Source organism: Chelonoidis abingdonii, chromosome 3 (genome assembly GCF_003597395.2).
Source record: "Chelonoidis abingdonii isolate Lonesome George chromosome 3, CheloAbing_2.0, whole genome shotgun sequence".
Classification (NCBI taxonomy): Eukaryota; Metazoa; Chordata; order Testudines; family Testudinidae; genus Chelonoidis; species Chelonoidis abingdonii.
The window spans coordinates 34,787,602-34,810,523 of NC_133771.1; the positions used below are offsets into that span (position 1 = coordinate 34,787,602).

The window sequence follows — 22,922 nt, forward strand, 5'->3', positions numbered from 1 at the left end:
TTAGTATTCAACAGATGCCAGAGAGAGAAATTGAGCTGTGGAAATGACAGGGCCATAGACCGATCATCTTGCTTGTGCAAATGGGCACATGGAGTTTAAAAGAGGGAAATACAACAAACTGAATTCAAGAGTAGAGAAAGAACACTAAGCAGAGCCATGTTCTAGATTCAGGGACTAACCTTCAAGTGAGACAGCGACAAGGAGAATTCTATCTGGGTCTCAGAAAAACACTATTACAAACGCCCACATCAGCAAAGACAGGGAAGGGGGGGGTTAAATTCTGTACCCTGTATTATAATATACCTAGGTAGAAAACAGCCACTTTCTTCTCCTCTGTTATTGCATAAAGTGTTTTTGGATCATCACCCTGACTCGGAATGATACAATGTTCAGATTAAAGCCTAGTTAACAGTTAAATAATTAGCTTCTTTTTCAACACTCAGAATAGTAACAAAAAGGTGAAAAATAAGAAGGAAATTACTATATCATTCTACTTTATTTGAGAAAAGTTTTGAGCATTGTTTCTTAAACTGTATGAACTGAATGTAAACGCTTTGACGTTGGTAATGACAAATAAAAATTCAATATGCTTGGATAGTTGGACTGCCTCAAGTCATATGGCATTGATTCAGACTTCTGACTAGATGAGTGTAACACTTAATATCAGGTGGAAGACTTGGAGAAAAAAACAAAACAAAAACAAAACAGGACATTGACCCTCTCAGGAAAAGGTAACAGGAAACATAGGATTAAAAGAAGTTTAGAAGACAACCCTTTTCCTTTGGGGGCCATACAAGCCTTATCTGAAGGCATCATGTCTTGAAAAACTAGACGATAGTACTTCATGGGAATAAGTTATACTGACATAAGCATCTACATTCCTGCAAAACTGAGTTCACACTAAAGGACTGCACTATGTTAAAAGCATCAGTTTCTAAACTGTCTTACTTGCAGTGCTATAAAATTTGTAGACAAGACCTAGGATTTATTTGCTAGATGCAGAGTTTAATTCTCTCAGCATATGCAAAGTAATTTACACACCTGATTGCAACTGCAGAGCATGTGAGCTGATTCTTGTTCAGCTCCTGTAACTGTCTCTGTGGCAAAGCTCTGGCAACAGGCCTCTCTGCTGCATTAAACAGCGGCCGCGCATAAAAAAGGCATTAACTGTCTTCACCAGTCATACGTATGTGGTTTGGGGAAGTAGTTACACTCAGGGAGGATGGAGAATTTGATGTGCCAAAAAGCTACTTTTAGATACCAGGCAAGTCTCAAGACGATATCCCTTACATCAGCACTAGCATAGCTAGCTTTATCAGCACATCGTGGCACTTCTGCTAGACTCAAAGGACAGCAGACTGCCATAAAAAATAACATCTGTTTGCATTGTTTGATTGGGTTGTATTGAAAGTCTGGAATCAGGGGGCATGCAGAGGATGTGGTGCAGGTTGTCCAATAATACTGATTTCATCTGCATCGCTTGTGTCTGGAGACAATACATTTCCAGGGTAATCTGTTGAGAAGAATAATGCCACAGAACTCCTTACTCAGGATTACGTGGAGGGCCATTAGGGAAGGTGCTACTGGGCAGGATGGAATTGCTTACAGGGGTGTGCTGCTAACTCCACCAATGTCCAGAGCGCAACTAGTGGGAAGGGAGCCGACAGAGGGCCAGTAAAAGTGGGCTACAAGACTAGTAACCGGGGATGACGGAGATTCCCATGGTATTCTCTCTACCGCTCCTCACTGCCAACTGGCAGCTGCCGCATGGATGACAGTGTCTGGTGAACAGCAAAGGCAGAAATTATGTGTGGGAGCATCCTAATGTTGTGACAGCTACTGGTGGGCCTACAGTGGATTTGTGCCAGGCTATATGCTCCCCTGCTTAATTCATCCTCACGTACCTCTCCTGCTAAATGAGTATTTAAGGCCATCAGGGATTTAGGAAAGAGGCAGAGTAGGCAATCTTCAGCATACAGAAAACACTCTGTTTTTTGTCTCTAACTCAACCGATTCTGCTCATGCAAATTACTTAGTGTCTGTTAGAGACAGAGGCGTGGATGAAGTCTGAAAGCGGAGCTCCACACTAGATCAGATGGTGACAGTCTTCACAGGGTACAGGACACGGACCTTGTTATATGGTACCCATGCCCTTATCACTTCAAGATCAGAGGACTGTGATGTACTCTAACAGGGGTTGCTTTTTGAGACCACAGGAACTGAAGCTGTTACTGAATGCATTGGCTAATTTTCTGAATGGAGGTTTGTGCATGCAGCACATAACCCTCCTGCTTCAGGTGTGAATTGGCTGCCAGTAAGTTTCCACAGGAACTCAACATGTTGATTTAACCTTCAATGATTGCAGTGGTTTGGGACCTAGTAGCCTAAGAGTTTATTTCCCTTCATGTGCAGTACAGCCAGAGGCCTGCAGTCAGGGGAGGCACTCGAACTGGAGCTCTCCTCAGTACAGAAGAGAGGGACGTGCACTTCCTTCCCCCTTGGTCTACCAGAGTCCAGATCTGATCATCTTCCAGACACACTGCAAGGCCTCATCTTTTCTCCCAGGCACTTGGGGAGGGGACTTGTCAAGGTTCCTTCCTCACTCTGAACTTTAGGGTACAGATGTGGGGACCTGCATGGACACTTCTAAGCTAAAATACTAGCTTAGATCTGGTATCGCTGGCACCATCCAGAATTTTCAGTGTCTGGATCACAAAACCTTCCCCTCCCTGGGTAGCCTTGAGAGACTCCTTCACCAATTCCCTGGTGAGTCCAGATCCAATCCCCTTGGAACTAAAAACAAGGAGAAAAAATCAATCAGGTATTAAGAAAAAGGCTTTTAATTAAAGAAAAGAAAGGTAAAAGAAAACCCTCTGGGAGAGATTAGCATACCAGCTACTCTCATGGACAACAGATTCAAAACACAGAGGATGTTCCCGTAGGCACAAATTTAGTTACACAAAAAAATACCCAAATATCCAATTTTGATAATTCCCTAATGGTATCAAGACAAGTTACAAAGAAAATAAACATAAACCTATTTATCCCTTTCTAAAACTTACTACTCTCATAAGAGGCTGTTTTCTTGATCTTTTTCACTCCAGCTGAAACTGGAGCACTAAAACAAAGGAAAAACTTCCCTCCTTCCTTTTGAAACATCTTGTTCCCCCATTGGTTCCTCTGGTCAGGTGTTAGCTAGGCTAGGTGAACTTTTTAACCCTTTACCGGTAAAAGAGGCATTAACCCTTAATCATCTGTTTATGACAGAACTACTGGAGAGAAGTTCCTGTATGTGCTACACAGAAAACTGGAGGGGAGGAAATAGCTATTTAGTAACTTATGATGGAGTATTTAGTACATGTTTCTATGGGATACCATAGGAGATGGTCACATTTAACTGCTGCAGTGGTGCACACAGGACAGCATAACTAAAGAGCTCAATGAATAAGACTCCCAGCAAGTGACTATCCCTCACGTACCATGGATCTCATTTTCTAGTAACAAGATATAAGGGATGTCATAGAACGAATGCGGCAATTGCTGCTGCCTCTTTAGAGCCCAGGACCAACCTGCTCCTCGGATGCCTTCCTCTCCTTATGGCTACACATTATTTTATTTTTCTCACTACCTCTCTTTTTTCCTTCCTTTTAGTAGATCTTTAAAACGTGGCGTCTCAGGCAACTCTAGTGTGATTAGAAAGTTCACTATCAGCAAACACTTAAAGGGGCTAGCTGAAAGTCTGCGTTCTGCAAGAATTCTCTGACTGCTCCAGGATTCACACACAGTGTACGTTGAAGGGCTGTGGCATAGCTAACATGAATTCATGTAAATGGCTTCCAGAAGCAGGGAACCACTCTCATTACTGGTGTAATGTGAATGCAGCGTGGTTACCATGTATCCAAAAACTGTACCAAGCTCATAGCTTTTAAGGATGTTTAAGGGATCGTTATGATCATCTAGTCTGTCCTCCTTCAGAAAGGATCTCACCAGCTCCCAGGGAGATGAACAGCACACCAGTGACTCACTTCTGCACAGCTAGTTAGAGACAGCCTGTTTATAAAAACACAGACAATAGACCAAGTAGTATACAGAATTATTAAACCAATGAAACTGAGTAAGTGTTGTGCTAGGTTATAACTGGTTTGTGCAGTTTGAGAGTTATAAAAGGAAACTGAAAACAATGTGGTCAAGAAACCACACACATACTATTAATACTGCAGCCTAATTTTCATGATGGTAAGAAATTTAAAAGCTATGGAACACACTCAGGCCCTAAATTTGCAATCAGATCCACAACGGCAGAAGGTTCTGCCTGTGGGGATCCATTTGTAGGATCAGGGTTAGTTTTTGCAATGGATCAGCATTGAGAAGTCCAACAGGAGAAGGCCTCTCCCAGGTCAAGAAAGGTCTGTGGGCCTTTTCCAGATAACGCCAGGTACACTAGCACCATTCTTACCAACATATGTTTTGTGCTGCCAAAACTGACGCTTAAGTCAACAGTACAAGGCTAAGAGTTTAGCTGGGGGAATAGATGTCAAATCTCGTATTACATTATGAACACTTCTCACAACCACAGAATCTGATACATGAAAAGATTTTAGAAAAAGTGGTAATAAAAGCCAACTATGTATTTGTAATTCTCCAAATGGCTCCCTTGCAATATATGTTTTGTATATTTTAAGCTTGAAAGTGGACAAAGTTAACAGTATTAATAGGGTGTCTCCTACCCAAAAGTCAATGGGTACCTAACATAATACAAAACATGGAGACAATCTAGCCCAATAACTACAAGCATTGGTGTGGGAAAACGATAATTTACTACCAAACTGTCCGAATACAATTGTAAGCAGAGTCAGGATGAGCTGTTTCCTGACATCTGGTGGTGAATTGTAGGGAGTGTGGAAAGAATGTCAAGAATCTCAAAAGGTGTGGACAGATTTGCATTGGCATCCACCATCAACTTAGCATAAGCCCATAGCTGCTTGGGATGGTGATTTTAACAGCTCTGGGATCCCCAATTTCTTTGTTATTGGGGCAGGAGCAAAAAAAAGTTTGTCACCATGATTGTGTGAATGGGGAGCTGTGGGACTGCTTTGTGACAGAAATGACTCAACCTCAGTTGGGTGGTACTTGCTAGACAAGGGACAAGGGTTTCAAAACCCACTGAATTGAGAGAGGCTGGGGACAGGTATTTGTGCCTTGTGGTGCAGTTGCCTTGTGGAGCCAGATGCACCAGTTCCACCCCTCCTCGCTCCACTGTGGAATGTCAGAGTTGACTTTATTCCCTTAAGAATCTAGATACAGGTTACTGAGCTGAACTCACTTTGGGCAAATGGTGCGCTAGCATTGGGGCTCCCCTACTATGTGCTGAGATCACTAAGAGTTGAAATCACAAAAGAGCTGAAATTACTGAGCTGGGAGCACTGAGTACTGTGCTAACTAGTGGGGGAGCCTGAAGCTATTATTGGCAGAACCAGAGCATTTGGCTAGTGGAAGTTTGTGGAGATGGCTGAAGCGGACACATGGGACAGCTGGGGAGCGCGGAGCGGCTGTCAGAAGTGGAGTTAGCCACTGGGCGACGCAGAGCTCTGAAGCCAGTTTGCAGGGACAACTGGGAGCAGCTCACGGGCAGGCTGTGGAGCGAAGCAGTTTGTGAGGACGCTCGGAGAGCAGAGTGGAGCTGGTGTAAGAGCGGGGAGCAGTTCATGAGAAGTGGACAGCAGAACACATGGACGCTCAATGGGCAGTTTGGCCCTGACCACGTTAGATGCCCTTTCACCCAGGCTGGGGGGATGGACTCTCACAAGATAGACTTCTTGCAATCTGGGGTGAGCATTGACAGAGGACTTTTGGTGTTGGTTGGTGGATTGTTAAGACCACCTAAGGGGGGAAAAGGACATTGCCAAACGTATTGGGGTGGGTTTTTTTGTTTATGTTTGTGTTATAACTCTGTTTGTGGTGTTTCTCCAAAGGACTGCGCATTGATTCCTTCCTTTCATAAAGGTTTTGCACAGCTCAGACTCCGTCGCTTGGCGATGAGGGAAGTACTTGCCTCCTAGAGGCGCCAGGAGGGTGTGGTATGTAAGTGTCCCAGGTCACTGGGTGGCGGGCTCAGAGCCGGGATTTATGCATTGTGTTACTGAAACGGAACCCCTGGATACTGAACCCGGCCCTTGTTGCTGCCAACTCAGAGAGGCAAAAGGGTTACACAATGAAAACATCTTTTAGTAGCTTAAAATCAAAGTTTATCAGCCTCACACTTATTGTGGCAGTGTCTACAACTAACGCACAATCTGGCAATCAGTGTGTGCACATGTATAAAGAGACACACACACACACTTACACACCTGGTATGTTTTGTTACTGTAAATATATTCATCATGACCTGTAGTTTAGATCAGTGAATGTCAAATTACACATTAACATTGATATAATAGAATACAAAGATACATATGTAAGAAGGATTACTTCCAGGACACTGGTGACACTAAGGGTGAAATAAAGCATGAACCAGACCCACGCTTCTGGCCTAATTTTTTCCCTATTGAAATCAGTAGCAAAACTCATTGTCCTCAAAGAAAGAAAGATTTGTCCCTTTCTTTATCTCATCTCCAAAGCACTATTGCTAGCCAGTCTGGGAACATAAGAACCACCATACTGGGTCAGACCAAAGGTCCATCCAACTCAGTATCCTGTCTGCCAATAGCGGCCAATGCCAGGTGCCCCAGAGGGAATGAACCTAACAGGTAATGATCAAGTGATCTCTCTCCTGCCATTAAATGAAGCCATAACTCTTACAAACAAATCATTTCACCATGTAAACAAACCAAAAATAAGTCCTTCATTCATAAATTATCATTGTAAAGCTCAATTTGTTTCACAAAAGGAAGTGACTGACCATCTAGGGATATGATTGAAATTAAAATGTATAATGTCAGTTTTCAGTCCTCATCAATATCTCTCCTCAATTCAATGCTCCAAGAGCAAGTACTACATATAGTGATATAGTGCCTGCCTTTTTCAAATGAATTGGAGGGCGGTAAACCTTTCAGAAAAATCAGGCTAGTTACGATCTGGTTACTACTTATTCCTGTGTTGATAAGATCAAGGACAATATCACTTTTGTATCAGTGAGGGAAAAAAATCAGAAACCACTTTTTTTCACTTTTATAACCCAAAACCAGCCAAACCTTTTCACCCCTAAAATGTTGGCTAAAAAGAGACTGCTGTCCATATCTCAGGAGGATTCATGCTTATTCATTCTCCCTACGAGACTTGTTCCCATCACTATTCAGTAATAGGTAGCTCTCCTTCAAGATACAAAATTGTTCTGAAATGGTTTAGTTCCTCTCTAACTATCATATTACAAAAGATATATGAGTGTTAATAAGTATGGAGTATGATCAGGGTTTTTTAAGTTACAGTTCCTGTAAACAGCCTCTGTGAGCTATACCATCTTTAGCAATTTTTCCTCATTTATAGTTTGGTAATGTCTCTAGAATTGAACAGCCTTTACCGGAGGTTCTTTAAACTGAAATAATACCATTTCATGATAGCTATTATAGTTTGGTAATGTCTCTAGAATTGAACAGCCTTTACCAGAGGTTCTTTAAACTGAAATAATACCATTTCTGGCAAAGAAAAGTCAAAACACCTTCATAGTTCTTTAAGACTTGTTGTACAAAAGAAGAAACATTTATTTTTAATTACTCATAAAAAAAATAAAGAGAGAGACCCCAAACCAGTGACAGGATCTCATACTTGTACAGAGGGTGTGTAGACTAAAATAGAGCCCTTTATGTAAGTGGATTTGAAAAACCCTATGGTGACCTACAGCATTAACTAACTGTGCCCTAGGTTCCCGTCCAGCACAGAAAGCAAGCACAGTTGAACAAAAGGGGCAACAGAGAAGCATGGCACAATACACTAGGCAGCCTCATTTCTTCCCTCCCCCACCCAATCTACAACCAGCTCTCCCTAATGCAATCACTAACTGCCCTTGGTGACACAGGATGGGTTTCCTGCAAGCCCTTTCATAAGGCTTTGTTTAAAACATGGACACCAAGAATAATAGCAGCAGCCAAATTCACAGTGAGTGGGGCTATCATGGCCAGGACTGGAGTGTGCATGGAGCCCTCTGCCAGTTTTTTGTTCCCCTGAGAAGGTGGGCACACAAGACACACAGTAACTCTGTTTCTCTTTCCACCATAATTTGAGACTCTCTGCCCATTCTGGGGTTTTTAGGCCTTGGCAGCAGCTCCCTACAAGAAACCTGCACCCCCACCTTGCAGCACAAAGGCAAATTGTTCATATGATCACAACCCACCTGCACTAGACACAGGTGGAGAAGGCTGGGGGAAGCAAAATAAAACTTTCTCCCTTTAACAGAAAGCTGGACACAGCACAAAGGGATCAGAGGGGTAGAGGGGCCACCACCCTGCCCCCTACCCACACCAAAAAAAAAAACAAAAAAAAACCCTAGCCCCCTCACCCTCCATACAGCCACCCCTCCTCCACCACCACACTTCACAACTCCAGGCAGAGCCAAGGGTTGGCAACTCTTGCCTTTTTTTCCTGCAAAAAATCTGTCGCTGGAAAGGATTAGCCTGAGAGATTGTCTCGCTGCTTCTTCCTCGCTAACAAGCCGAGTGGAATCGGAATAGCAAAGTGGCAGAGGCGGCAGCGCCCGCCTGGCTGCATCTTCCTCCTGGTGCTGGGCTTGTGCAAACCCCAGCCTCTGCCCCACATCTGGGCCTTTGCCCCACATCTTCTGGAGCAAGAGATGCAGGGGGTGGGGTGGGGGGCTGCACAAATAGGACCCCAGGCAGTAGCAGCAATTGAGCTCAGTCACAAGAAGGGTGGGCGCCAGTGCTGCTGGGACAGGAGGCTACAATGGTGAAGTCACACACACACACAGTATCAATGCACTCTTGCCTCTCTCCTGCGCGATTACTGCTGGGGCACGAAACAGCCCGAAGACGCCGTGGCTCACTGCCATTCATTCACCGCGGATATGGAGCAAAAGAGGGCAGGACAGACCCAGATCCCCCACGTATCCTCTGGGTGCTGGGCCCTGACACTACACATTGGCCTAACCTACAACCCCACCTGGGGCGGCTCTACAGCTCTGACACCCCCCCACCTCCGCAACACACCCCGCACGAGCGGCTCCGAGGTGCCACTGGCCTAAGTACCACCGCCAAGTTCACGCCACCTCCCCGCCTCTGGGGCGATACAGGGATGCCCAGGACGCTGCCCCCCGCTCCCCCTTACCCGTCTGCCGCTGCAGCCTCGGCGGGGAAGAAGAGATGCTGCTGTCGCCTCCGTGCCTGCGCCGGCTGCCTCCCCAAAACGGGCGCCTCCTGCGCCCTGCAGCCGCTTGCATGGACCATACACCGCACGCTTAGCAGCCTGGGCAGGGCGGCGGCCGCGCGCCTGGCATTGCTCCTAACCCTGCCCCGTGAGCCACGCAGCCAAGGGTGCACTGCTCGGGACTTTCCAGGTGGCGGGGGAGGCAGCAGCTAATCTAAGCACAAAGACGCCATTAAGCTTGAGTGGTTTTGCAGCCGCTGACTGGCTGCCTAGAACCGGCCGCTAGGTTTCCAGCAAGCCCACGTGGGCGCCCTCTGCCGACCCCGCGTTCTCACTACAACTAGCGAGATGCATCCTCCCACTTCCTCCCTTACAAGTCTCCCCCATGTGGAAGCAGCCTCCCTATTGCGGGGCTCGTTTGGGGGCAGTTCAGAACGTGTTTCCCTTTTGGCAGCAAGGCTGGCGAGGCATACCCTGTCTCTCGCTTTTAAAACTGCCCTAATTCAAAGTGGCCTACGTTACCGTTCCCTGAGTATCTGAACAGTGATGCTGGAACTAGGGGTGCTGCTGGTTTGGAGTAGTTATAACAAACACCAAATACATGGTTTCTGTTCAGCAGCCGCAGTATAAAATTATTCCAGCACCCAGTATCTGAATGCTTGGTTTCTGCACCATTTTCTCTCTTCCTGGTTCATCAAATCATTCAGCAACTCAACAGAGACTATTGAAATTAGAAAAAAACAGATGGAGGATAGATTTGCCTGCTAAAGAAGCAGGAGGAAAAGTTTATTGAGGAGCATTGATGATTTTAGAAGGGACGTCAAACAATAGCCGGTCTCTCTCTCTCTGTGCACAAGCCAAGAGAAGAACAGTGGCAGGAGACGATAATCATAGACATTAGAAATGGGAAATATTCCTTTAAATCAACTAGATTACATCCCTGCCACTGGGATGGAAAATGTTAGTATTGCAAAATATAGTAATGCCAGCCATGCAAGCCTACCCAAAGAACTATGAAACCTCAATCTTTTGGACCGCCAATGCAGGAGCTTACACTGTACCCCAAAGATGGGTGGATGATGCTATATAGGTATCACTTTCAACTACTCGCACCTTGGAGCCACCAGGTTTTGTCACTTCTATCTGCACAGGCAAAGAGATGATCTACCCCTTTTGTGCCTTTCAAATACCTATAGCAATATAGCCTGTCAGGTTGACAATACAATGTAACATAATTGTGTTCATATAACATGGAGTGATCAACTCAGTCATATACTATTGATATCTAGCTCTTACATGGCACTTCTGGTCAGTAAATCTGAAAGGAGTTACAAAGGTGATTGGTATCATTATCCCCATTTCACAGATGGGGAAAGTGAGACACAGAGACAGGATGTGACTTGCCCAAGGTGGTAAAACTGGGAATAGAACCCAAATCTTTTGTGTCCTAGTCCCACATAACAAATGCACTGCAGTAAGAAAAGAATCTACATTTAGCCCCAGATCCTGCAATCAGCTCTGCATGGTCAAGGCATTCTTACAGAGTTTGTTGCTAAACTAGAATCTTAGATTCAAAATTGAACACTCCTTGTGAATATGATAGATTATATGGTTCAATGTTATACGTTACAAAAATATACTATAGGTACTTTAAGAAAGTTAAAAGACTTTATTACAATGCAGAACATATTAATATAAGCTTTTTACAAAACATTTAAAAAAATTCAGTAGTAATAATAAATAAATTCAACATCATATTTCTGCAATACACTAAAATATTACAGTTACACTTTATAATGAAAGCTAAGCACATCAGATAGGGCATATCCTACATTACTTACTCAGAAAAAATTCTTACTGACTTCAGGTGCATTAAGCTCTTTCTACCTGTCACTTTTCCTAATATGAAAAGCAATAAAAGTGCTAACAAATTACTGTGCAAGCTAATGCCTGATCCTGCAAACACATATGCAGGTTCTTAACTACTATGAGATTACTCATGCTAGTAAAGTTAAGCACTTATGTGTTTCCAGGATTGAGACCTAAAGTCACATATTGAAAGTCAAGCGCATGTATAACTGATCAGGGCCTAAAATATACAATTTGTTCTAATAGGAACCACATCTATATACTGTATCTGTATAAAAATAGCACACATAATTCTAGATTAATACTGAAACTTATAGCTATTGATAAAAACCCTTCATTTTGTTACAGTAAAAAAACAAACTTTAAAAGTATCTATTCACTGCTAAGGTTTAGCCTTCAAAGTATGTTAAAAACTAAAGCAAGTTCTCACTGTGATGTATATTGGTGCAGACAATTTCCATCTCCTTTGAAGCAATACCACATACAGCAGGTTTGGGGGTTTTTTTATTGCATATTGTAGTAAAGATGATGAAAATTCCACAGGACTGAATTCCATGTGAAAAGTAAGAACACAAATCAGAACTCTCTTCACAGCACTGAAAATTTTGGCTCTTTATCATTCTTTTCAAATGTTTCTAAATGTCTGAGTGTTTTTTAGTTGCTTTTCTATTCACTTTTTAGCTTCTGCTCTCTAACTCTTTTATTTCTGTAGCAAAACTGTTGCATTTATCTTGTGCAAATGACAGAGAGGCAAGAAGGGTGGCAAGATTAAAAGAGTCTGCACAGGGGTCTGATGAAGTGGGTATTCACCCACGAAAGCTTATGCTCCAATACATCTGTTAGTCTTTAAGGTGCCATAGGACTCATTGTTGCTTTTTGCATAGGGGTTGTATACTTCTGTGTGTGTGGCTCATACCTGAGGAGGCTCCCTGTATGTTGCTACACAGCAGGCATTTTGGGTTAGCAGTAGGTTGATGGATTTAATGATACAAGGATACACTAGCCATTCCTCAAGCTGGGGCTAGACCAGCAATCACAGAGAATTCAAACTCCTCAGCTGACTGGGTACAGAGGATATATGTTGGATCCATGATTTTAGCCATAAGAAAAAATCATATCCAAGGACACAAGTATATACTTTGGGTGTTGTCCCACAGTCTTTATTCAGGGAAAACTCCAACTGAGGTCCTGGGGAATTTCACCTAAAGATTGTGGGATCAAGCCTTTTAATTCTATCTGGAGCAGTTAAAATGCCTTGAGGGGGAAAAAAATCTATGTATAAGCAACATAATGATTGCAGAATTCTCTCGACACTCTTTTGTTCTTTAAGGGCTCTACGTCATTATGATTAGGAAAATAAAACACAGACCTAAGGAATTACTATTTAAAAATATTTCCCCATTTTTTCAGCGGGGCGTAATACCATAGAACTATCTAGAAGCTGTGGCTTCTATTACATTTAATTACTTCTCCCTTTCATAGATTCCAAGGCCAGAGGGACCATTGTGATCATCTAGTGCTGCAGCTTTAAAGAGTGAAATTAAAAGTTTAATTTGTCTCCGAAAATACTTTACCTATTATTGTTGAAACAAGAAGTAAAAGTACTATAATTGAAAGAAATCCGAGAAAACATGTATATTTCGCTATTATTTATTTACACTAGCATTTGACACATGCTATGGCCCAGATGCTGCCAACTCTTGTGCATGTAAGTAATTGTAAGCATTGAGGCCCACATCCTCAAAGATATTTAGGCACCTAACTCTCACTGATTTCAGTGGAAGTTAGGAGACAAAATATCTTTGAGGATCCAGGCCTAAGTTCAATGGGAGTAAAGTTACTCACACATAAGTGTCTGCAGGATCGGATCCTCAGTGAGTTGCCCATTTGTAGAGTTTTTCACACAAAAAATAAGGAAGAGAAAAAAAAACATTTTTAAAAGTAGAAAAACATAACTGTAAAACCATCACGATTGGCAGGGGGGCTGAGACACAAGTGTAATAACTGAAATTACTTCTAACTCATGTTTTTGAGTTTACTATATTTCAAGTTGATGCTACCCCTTTAAATCAAAGGTGGCTGTTATTAAATTTAATTGGTTTCACTCACAGCTTGTATGTTATTGGTGCAGCTACTAAATAAGGGTGATTACTAAGCCAAGCTGACTTCTAAACGAAGACATATGGTATGTGAACTTTGTGGTTTCTGACTTCCTAGCTTAGCAAATATACAGCAAATAACTCTAGCATTTCTTTAACACAAGGCAGCCATTACAGAATTCTGTTCACTCTCTCTAAAAAGAGCTCCCCCACGAGAGCTGGATGTGGGGAAAAAATCATTTAAAAAGTAAGATTTGAGTGGATTCACGTAAAAAGCAAAACATTTGGTTTTTACCTTGAATACTTTTTATTAAAACAAAAGGCTATTTCCCATGGGAAACATGGTCAGTTTCCAGTGAAATAATGTTTGCCATCAAGGGTAAAAACATGATTATGTTTTGGGAAAAATTTCATATTCTCCTCTAACAAAAGTAGTGTGCTCTAGTGAACAGGAGAAAATTGCACCCTGCATCACATTTACAAATACTGGAGGAAATATGCACTTTCATAAATAAATGCTTGCAAAGTGAAAATTGGATGTTTCACTTGGCACTGGTTTCCATTTAACTTAATTTAACCTATGCCTCAGTCATATATTATGGTAACTAGCCCGATTCAATAGTTCTTACTCAAGAAAATGTCAGCATTGTCTTCAAAGCGCTACTGATTTGCCCCCTAGTGACCTAGCCTGGAATTGTAACTTGTTATTTCTTAAGAACTAGGCAGAACAAGCTTCATGATAAGAAATCTACCTGTCTAACTAGTCATTAAAGAAATATATTATGATGTTGCATTTGTTGTTTTACTGAGTCACTGATTTATTAGTTTTAAAACTATTTCCTATATGACTTTTTCTAATTTAATGCAATACTCTTTATGCCTAGAACTACATATATTTTTACAATATATTTTACCACAGTGGAAGGTGTAGTCTAAGAATTTTAAGAGACTAGGTAGGTACTCGATTTCAGAGATCATCTTATATCTAAGTTCAATCATTATTTAGCAATCCCTGAGTACACAGTAGATGAAAACAAGCTAAATTTCAAAAAGATTAGTTTTAAGCAAGCTAAAATTTAAAGTTACACACACTATTTTCTCTGCAATTAACATTACTCTACTTTTAATTAAAAATGGTATTTGGCATATATATAAATCATAAAAATAAGAAACAAATATACAATACTTATGTCAAAAATAATTATTATTATCGTACTACAAAGTTCATGTACAATAAAAAAATACTTTGAGTCACCATTCTAGCTTCATATCTGCTTTACTCCACACATATTTTCCTCCTCGATTCAGAAACATCTTCTCATCAAATCCACTGAATTTTACAGCATGTTCTACGCCTACATCCAGGATAGATTTGGAAGGTTCTTTCCGTCCATTTCTACAGTTCAGAAAACGCATCTAGGAAATTCATAGATTAAGAAAATTAGAAAGTGGCTAAAAGTGGAGTATTTCTACAAAATTAATTAACTTAAACCCCAATCCTATGAAAGCTCATGCACATAGTTAGCTCTATGCAGTGTAATTCCATTGAAGCCAATGAAACTACTCGCAAGTATAAAGTTAAGCACATGAGTAAACCTTTGCAGGACCAGGGGTTTTTTTTCTCCTAAAAGATGGTACAAAGAGAGTTAGAAAATATCCTGCTTAGTTTACATATAAGTAAAGAATACACATTCCCACACAAATTAGTTCTGCAAATTGAATTTCACAGTGAGGATCAAATATAACAGACGTGTAAACTATTATCTTGACCCTGCAATTGGTTGCATGCAAGTGGACTCCTATGCGCTTGTGAAGCTGCTCACTCAAGTCCATTTGCAGGATCAGGTCCTGTGTTTGAGCTGTCTAAATGTTTATGATGATGAATACAATTTCCTTGCATCCACATGTAGCAGGCCATTCTTTCAGAAAGATGTGAAAAGTGCTGTACAGGGGTAAAATTAAAACTGAAATACTTGTAATTTAGCCTGCTAAACCATGAATAATAGCTTAGCCCATATTAACTGATAGACAAATATTAACTCATTAAGTAGCAAACAAAAACTTACATATTCATCCAGAATGAGGTATGAGTCTCTCATCTGTAAAAGCATAGAAAAAAAAAAACTATAAATTACTAGACAAACTAAAATCAATGCCTTTAGTGAAAGTTAGGGGATAAGTAAGATATAGGCATAATAAGTATCCATCCAAAGTCCTTTGGAATCAGTTGGAGTCTTTCCATTCACTTTGATGAACTTTGGATCATGCTCTTAGTGAGTAGCAGATAGAGAACCATGAAGGTGGCTTTTTACCAAAACACAAATTGTTTCTTGACTACCATTTTTTGTTTGGTTTAAGGATCAGATTGAAATTCATCTTTGATTATTGGCAGATAAATATGCCCCATGGTTTGTGATGGGATGTTAGATGGGGTGAGATCTGAGTTACTTCAGAGAATTCTTTCCTGGGTGCTGGCTGGTGAGTCTTGCCCACATGCTCAGGGTTTAACTGATCACTATATTTGGGAGTTGGGAATCTTCCTCCAGGGAAGATTGGCAGAGGTCCTGGAGGTTTTTCGCCTTCCTCTGCAGCATGGGGCACGGGTCACTTTCTGGAGGATTCTCTGCACCTTGAGGTCTTTAAACCATGATTTGAGGACTTCAGTAATTCAGACATAGGTTAGAGTTTTGTTCCAGGAGTGGGTGGGTGAGATTCTGTGGTCTGCATTGTGCAGGAGGTCAGACTAGATGACCACAATGGTCCCTTCTGACCTTAAGTCTATGAATCTATGAAATATGGGTGCTCAAATGGATACAGGTGCTTTTAAAATATATCCAATCACTTACTTGGATGTTCACATCAGCACTTAGATATGTGCAGTGAATACCCATTTTACATGTTTAAATGATTATATGAAATTCAAAAGGAAAGATATAATCTACTGAGGCGTCCACATTTGAAAACTGGGTTCTGAATTTTAAAAAACTTATCTATTAAAATGTGACCATCCTTAAATGTTGTGATCTGGCACTAAATTCCTCTGGATTCTTTTTTATTTTATTTTGTTTTAAATTCACTATGCAGGTTTTCGCTTAGAAAATCTAGCCTATTACTGTTACGCTATTGGTATTTTTAAATGCTCCAATCTACCTTCGTACCACCAACATTACCTGGTCCAACTACTACAGAAATCAATTGCAAAATTCCCACTGATTTCAGTGGGGGCAGAATTGGGCTCCATAACTGTAAGTATCCCAGTGTTATGTGCTTTTCACTCCATATATAATAGATTTTTGTAAAAAATTCTCCAAATATAAAAAAAACCGCTGCTAAAGGAATTATATTGTCTAACTTCTAAGCAAAGTATTAGTAAGCAAAACATTAGCTATCATGCTATTTTCTAGTTTCTGATAATAAAGAAATATCAAAGAATAGCTTCATTTTACCTTCTGATTAGATTCTGGTACTAAACATGAGACCTCTCTATGGCGATCTAGGAATTGTTCAAAATCTTCATTGCTGATAATAAATTTCTCTGCTTCTCTCAATGCATCTTCACCTGTATTCTCTCCTTCGATGAGTAGGCATTGGAATACCTGAAAGACGGAAAGTATATGATGCAGGTTGTATATCTGTCATAATTACCATGGGAAAAAACAAAACATAAACTCCACCATGACTGAGAAGCCCTGGGTCTCTCTTTTCACAGTGGTTTCAACTGGCTGAATCTTCAGTGAAGTCAACGGAATGACACCAGCATACTATGGAGCGTAAGACTAGCATAAATGAGAGACACCAATCGGATGAAATCCTGGTCCCATTAAAGTCAATGAGAATTTTGCCATTGACTTCAGTGGGGCCAAGATTTCTTACATAATTTTTTTCCTAGCGATCAAACTGCTTGATGCCCCACTGTGTTACACCAGTTTTAGTCTGGTTCAATTATATTTATTTCAATGGAATTAAAATGCTGCAAACTAGTGTAATAGAGTGGCGGATCAGGCTCTAACTATTGAGAAAGACTCTTCCACATGTCTTTGCACATTTAAAAGCATGCCAGCCTTACAAGATTTTAAACTAAAGAGGACAGCTATTTAACACTTTTCTAATGAAAAATATACTTAATAATAATTAATATTGTGTATTCAGACTTTTTCCTTTTTTCAAAGTAATATGACATTTTCCATTTTTTTTCCTATAAAAAAACATGACTTTCCCTATATGTCCCAAAATCACCAGACTTCTTTATGGTGAAAAAATATTTCCTTGCAAATAACACAAAAGGGCAAATTCTTGATAGTATCTGAGTGTCACTCAAATGCAGTGAGGGAGGTGGCCTGTCTGGGATTCGGTTACGAATCCTTGATACCAAGTGCCATCAGAAATTAGAGCCATAGCTCTATCTCACCCAATTGGAAGATCAGGCATAGTGGAGCTCTGCTCCACCATGCCCCCTTCCTGGAGGGTTGCCAACTTTCTAATTGCACAAAATCAAACACCCTTGTCCCACCCTTCTCTGAGGCCCTGACCCTGCTCCCTCCACACACACACCCCATCACTCACTCTTCCCCACTCTCACTCATTTTCACTAGGCTGGGGCAGAGGTTTGGAGTGCAGGATGTGTGAGGGCTTGAACTGGGGGTGCGGGTTCTGGGATGGGGACAGAAATGAGGGGTTCAGGTGTGAGAGGGAACTCTGGGCTTGGGCAGGAGATTGGGGCATGGGAGTGGGTGAGGGCTCCGGCTGGGGATGCGGGTTCTGGGGTGGGGCGAGGAATGAGGGGTTTGGTGTGCAGGATGCGGCTCCATGCTGGGGCCAAGGGGTTCACAGTATGGGAGGAAGCTCAGGGCTGAGGGAGGGGTTTTGGGTGCGGGGGTGTGGGCTCTGAGGTGGGGCTGGGGATGAAGGGTTTGGGCTGCAGGAGAGGGCTCCGGGCTGGGGCCAAGGGGTCTGTAGTATGGGAGGGGATTCAGGGGTGGGGCATGGGATTGGGGTGCAGGAGGTGGTCAGGGCTCCAACTGGGGATGCGGGCTCTGGGGTGGGGCCTGAGATGAGGAGTTTGGGGTGCAGGAGGGGGCTCCAGGCTGGGGCTAAGGGGTTCACAGTATGGGAGAGCGCTCAGGGCTGGGGGAAGGGTTTGGGGTGTTGAGGGGGTGTGGGCTCTGGCTGGGAGTGTGGGCTCGGGGGTGAGGCTGGGGATGTGGGGATTGGGGTGCAGAAGGGGGATCAGGGCTTGGGTTGGGGTACAAGAGGGGATTAGGAGTGTGGGAGGGGGTTAGGAAGTTTCAACCTGGAGCAGTGTGTTGGGGTGTGGAAGGAGGTTCAGGGTGCAGACTGTAGCCGGCCGGCACTTACCTCAGGCGGTTCCTGTAAGCAGCCGGCATGTCCAGCTCCTAGGTGGATGGGCCAAGGGGCTCTGCGCCCTGCCCATGCCTACAGGCTCTGCCCCTGCAGGTCCCATTGTCCACGGTTTCCAGCCAATGAGAGCTGTGGAGCCGATGCCAGCACCCCAGGCTGGGGCAGTGCATGGAGCCCCCATGGACACCCCTGCACCTAGGACCTGGACATGCAGCCACTTCCAGGAGCCGCACAGAGCCAGAACAGGCAGGGAGCCTGCTTTAGCCCTGCTGCGCACTGACCGGACTCTTATAGACCCAGTCAGTGGTGCTGACCGGAGCCCCCAGGGTCCCTTTTCAACCAGGCATTCCAGTCAAAAAACAGATGCCTGGCAACCCTACCTTCCTGCTTCTCCCCTTTCCCTGAGAAGAGTACATGTGGCCTTGTATTTCTTGCTTACCTTCCATCGGACAGGATTTAGTGCCTTAACCTGTTCATTCATATCTTCGTCAACATTAAATCTATTAATTACTGAATTTAATTTAAAAGCCACAGCATAATCTTGGCACCACTTTCTCAGTCTTTGGAGATTCTCAATGTGGTTCTTTTTTCCTCGTCCACGGCCAATTAAAACATTGACTTCCTCATCAAAACTATCACAGGAAACTGCAAGAATGTCTAGATATTCACCTGAAATAGACAAAACATTAAATTATATTCAATGTCTGTAGGAAAGAGTCATTAAGTGCCCAGCTCTGCCACCCTCCACCTTCAAGTACACCCTCAAAACCCATCATGAGGAACCCTATCAAAGAGGATTCCACACGGTCATGGGAGAACTGGAGAGCATCTCAAAGGTGACACATCCCTCTTCTACACAGACATGGGGACACCTGGGGCTAATGTATTTAAAGTCAGTATAAATACCTCTGATCTAAAAGTACATATAAAACTATTTGGTTTTGTTTGCATTTACTGTAAATATATTATTAAAAAATATCCACAGACAGACTCCTTACTATAAAGTTGAATTGAAAAGACTCCTGAAACCTGTGCATCTTTATAAACATATACATCATTTTTTCTTACCGTAACGCTTGAACCATCGTTCTCTAATCATGCTGCCATTGCTCACAATGCTGACACTTGGCAGTTTTAGTTCCTGCTTGCAAAACTGGACCAATTTGCCCACAAATTCTCCTCTCTCTTGCAGAAATGGCTCTCCTCCTGAAAAGTTTATTTTTTCCATACCTAGTATTTGACAAAAAAAAAGAAATGCTATTTAGATTGGATCAATTTAAGTTTTGGGACCTTTTTCTCACAACGTATGCACAGAAGAATGCAGATGATTTGCACAGATATACTAATGGTGAACCACAGTCCATAGAGCTCCCATTGAGTTCAATAAACTGTTTCAAATATGTATGAAGAGGGGAAACCTCTTTTTCTGCTAAAGTTTTGCTATGATTTTCATAAACATATGAAATTCCCATTGACTTCAATGGAGCCAAGATTTCACCCCTCATCTCTATTCACGATGTAAAGTACCATGCACATTATTGTATTGAAGATTATTTACAAATCATTAAATTATAAGGCCAATATTTTCAAACCAGGGTATCTGAAAAGCTACTTCTAAATCCACATTTAGATACTTTATTTATGGATTTAGCAGGCTATCTTCAGGAACTCAAGCTTTGAAAATGTGGGCTAATAATATAATAATCAATCCTCTTTACTTGTAAACCAGACCTTTACAAGCCTGATTTGCTTCCCTACTTTTAGATGATACCAGCCTCTACTGCAGTTTTTGTATTTTTTCACTTTTAAGGCAGCAACTAGATTTTAACTTTCAGGTGCAGTTTGAGTTCCCTCCTAGTTGAGCCAAAACTAAACCTCTTCATCTGAAATGGCAAAGGAGGTTTATTTTTTTTACCTGGGAGAACTTTTGGTTACATTTTATGAAGATGCCACACTGCAGCACTGCTCCAAATTTGTCTCCTATACTGTATTTTCAATACTTTTTCAGCACATTACTGAATAAGGAGAGAGTTGGAGATTGAACCTAGTCTGCTGGGCTTCTTTAGGTCTGGGTCACAGCTTTAATTCAGGGCTAGTAGAAAAAGGTACAGAGGAAGGGAGAATTAGGGAATTTTTTGATCAAAAGGGGCAATGTTGTCAATTTCCTTCCCCATTAAATTCAACATTTGGATAATATATTTAAAATAATCATTATTAATAATAATAGCAATCAGTCAGAATCTGGACCATGTCAGAGTATTTGCTGCACTAATTGGATGACCCAGCCAGGCGGCCGGCGGATACCCTCAGCCTACAACCCTGGTCCCAGCAGCGGAGGTCACCCCGGAGGTTCCAGGGCCAGCAGTGGGGCAGACTCACCCGCCTCCTTGAGCATGGCCAGCCCCCTCCTGGCCTCCTCGAGGGGCAGCACGAAGGAGGTCTTGGCTGTGTGGAAGCAGAAGCCGCAGCGGTAGTTGCACTGGCGAGTGAAGTGATAGTTGACGCTGATGGGGACCGTGGGCACCTCGGCGCCATCCGGCTCCCCAGCGCCCTCCTCCAGCAGCGGGGGGCTTCTCCCCGGCAGCAGCCCCCCCCGGAGCCAGCAGGAGAAGGGCGCTAGGCAGAGCCACAGGGCGCTCAGCTGCGCCTGGACAACCCGGAGCAGCATCGCCAGCGCCTGGGGTAAGCCGCGCATCTCGGCCAGCTGCATCACTGCGCTGGGCTGCAGCCCTCTGAAGCGCCTGGCAGGGGCGCGGGCCCCATTTAATATCGGCGAGCATGTGACGGGCGCTGCTGCCTGGGGAAGGGAAGGGGGCAGTTTCAGTTTCCTTTATGGAGAAGCGAAACTTGGGCTTCTCCATAAAGGAAACTGAAACTGCCCCCTTCCCTTGTAACGACACTTTGAGCAACCCCCCCCCATTTTTGCAACAAGGTGCAGTTTCTGCCGCTGTTTCTGTCGTTACACCGGCTGTGCATCTCCCTCCCCACTCTGGGCCCTTGCCCCGCACAGGCTTGCGCCAGGCTCCGAAACCGGCGCTTGGGAAATATGCCCGACTCCTGCTTTCAGCTGGTCAGAGCCCTGCTTCCCATCCACACGAACGGAGCGGTTCTCGCAGAGCTACCCTACAGCTCCGACTGCATTGGACATGCCCCCCACCCCACGGGAATCCCCTAGACGACACATGGCGTGTCTGCAAACCGCATTCCAGCCAGCAGGTGTGACGCGGTGACGCGGTGTGTGCGTCTTCACAACTAGCCATAAGGAGAGGAATGCTCTTCGGCTGTAAAGCAGCTGGGGCGCTGTGCTGCTGGCCCATAAGGAGGATCATTCCAGCCTGGGCTCCTACCTCATGCTCAACCCCGTTCCTGGGGATTTTCTGTCTGTTATAAAGGCCCTCTCTGCGGGTGCTTACAGCTGGCACAAGTTAATAGGGCCTCAAAGGACCAGCCCAAGGCAGAGCAGCCTCAGGCTTGAAGAAGTGACGCAAAATTTCCAGTCACCCGACCCCCAACCTATGTGCCAATCTCGAGCTGATGCTTGGGGTTAGGGTGACGGGATGTCCACATCTTAGGGTCTTTGTCTTATATATGCAAATATGTCCTCTCTCCCCTCCCCCCCAAAAAGACATCGGCCTTAGCCTACCCTAAACCCAATTGTTCACACTATTTGTAACTGGGAACATCTGACAGTGGCATCAGCGCAGTCCTCCTGCAGGATCAGGGGACTGGGCTGCAGCTGGTGGCTTATGGCTCCAGAGTTGTGAGTGAAGTCAAGAGGTAGTTCTATGCCTGTGAAAGGGAGGTACTCTGTAGTTTGGGCACTCAACCACTCGGAGTACCTGGCAGGGATATCCCTTGTCATCCTCAGGACTTCCCACACCCCAGTAAGATACATCCTTTCTGGTCATGTGAACGAGGGCAGGGTGTCATCCCCTCATTTGGCCAACTGGACCTGCAACCTCTTGAATAGAGACATCACAGTGCAGAGATCATCCTTGTTGAACATACTACTGTAAGCATTGCTGATCAAACGCCAGGAACTTGAGTGCCCACTTCCAGCAATGGACCTAGTCATTCTATCACGTTTCTGGATCGAACCCAGCTTCAGTAAAGCAAAGGAGCAGGGTTTAACCATCTGGGCTGCCAATGGAAGTAGCTATTACCAGGATGGCCTCCCAAGGACTGGGTACACTGCTTTTCAGCCCTTTTCCCAGCAAGTGTTGCAAGGAACTGTCAAGCCCTATTCAGCACAAATTGTGGAAGTGGTGACAATAGTAGCAGTAC

General features: G+C 43.4%; 2 protein-coding genes across 2 annotated transcripts in view; both read right to left on the reverse strand.

Annotated features, from left to right (window-relative positions):
- RNF144A (ring finger protein 144A) overlaps window positions 1–9,608 on the reverse strand; it is a 122,679-nt gene extending 113,071 nt beyond the window's left edge. The window contains exon 1 of the mRNA XM_032767868.2: window positions 9,274–9,608. Coding sequence (XP_032623759.1) covers window positions 9,274–9,385 — 112 coding nt within the window. The 5' untranslated portion in view covers window positions 9,386–9,608. The remainder of the gene's footprint in view (window positions 1–9,273) is intronic.
- A 1,353-nt stretch (window positions 9,609–10,961) lies between these two features.
- RSAD2 (radical S-adenosyl methionine domain containing 2) lies at window positions 10,962–21,430 on the reverse strand. Its single transcript, XM_032767864.2, has 6 exons — window positions 21,018–21,430; window positions 19,707–19,868; window positions 19,078–19,307; window positions 16,727–16,876; window positions 15,347–15,379; window positions 10,962–14,696 (listed from the first exon to the last, which is right to left on the reverse strand). Exons 1-6 carry the CDS (start codon window positions 21,346–21,348, stop codon window positions 14,532–14,534), a joined length of 1,071 nt encoding a protein of 356 aa, XP_032623755.1. The 5' UTR covers window positions 21,349–21,430; the 3' UTR covers window positions 10,962–14,531.
- Window positions 21,431–22,922: the final 1,492 nt, after the last annotated feature.

Coding starts and splice junctions, on each gene's coding strand:
- RSAD2 (XM_032767864.2), bottom strand. CDS start 21,348: ATGCAGCTGGCCGAGATGCGCGGCTTACCCCAGGCGCTGGCGATGCTG. Junction 19,308..19,706: donor ACGATGGTTCAAGCGTTACG/GTAAGAAAAAAT, acceptor TGTCTATTTCAG/GTGAATATCTAGACATTCTT. Junction 15,380..16,726: donor TACCAGAATCTAATCAGAAG/GTAAAATGAAGC, acceptor ATGCTTTTACAG/ATGAGAGACTCATACCTCAT.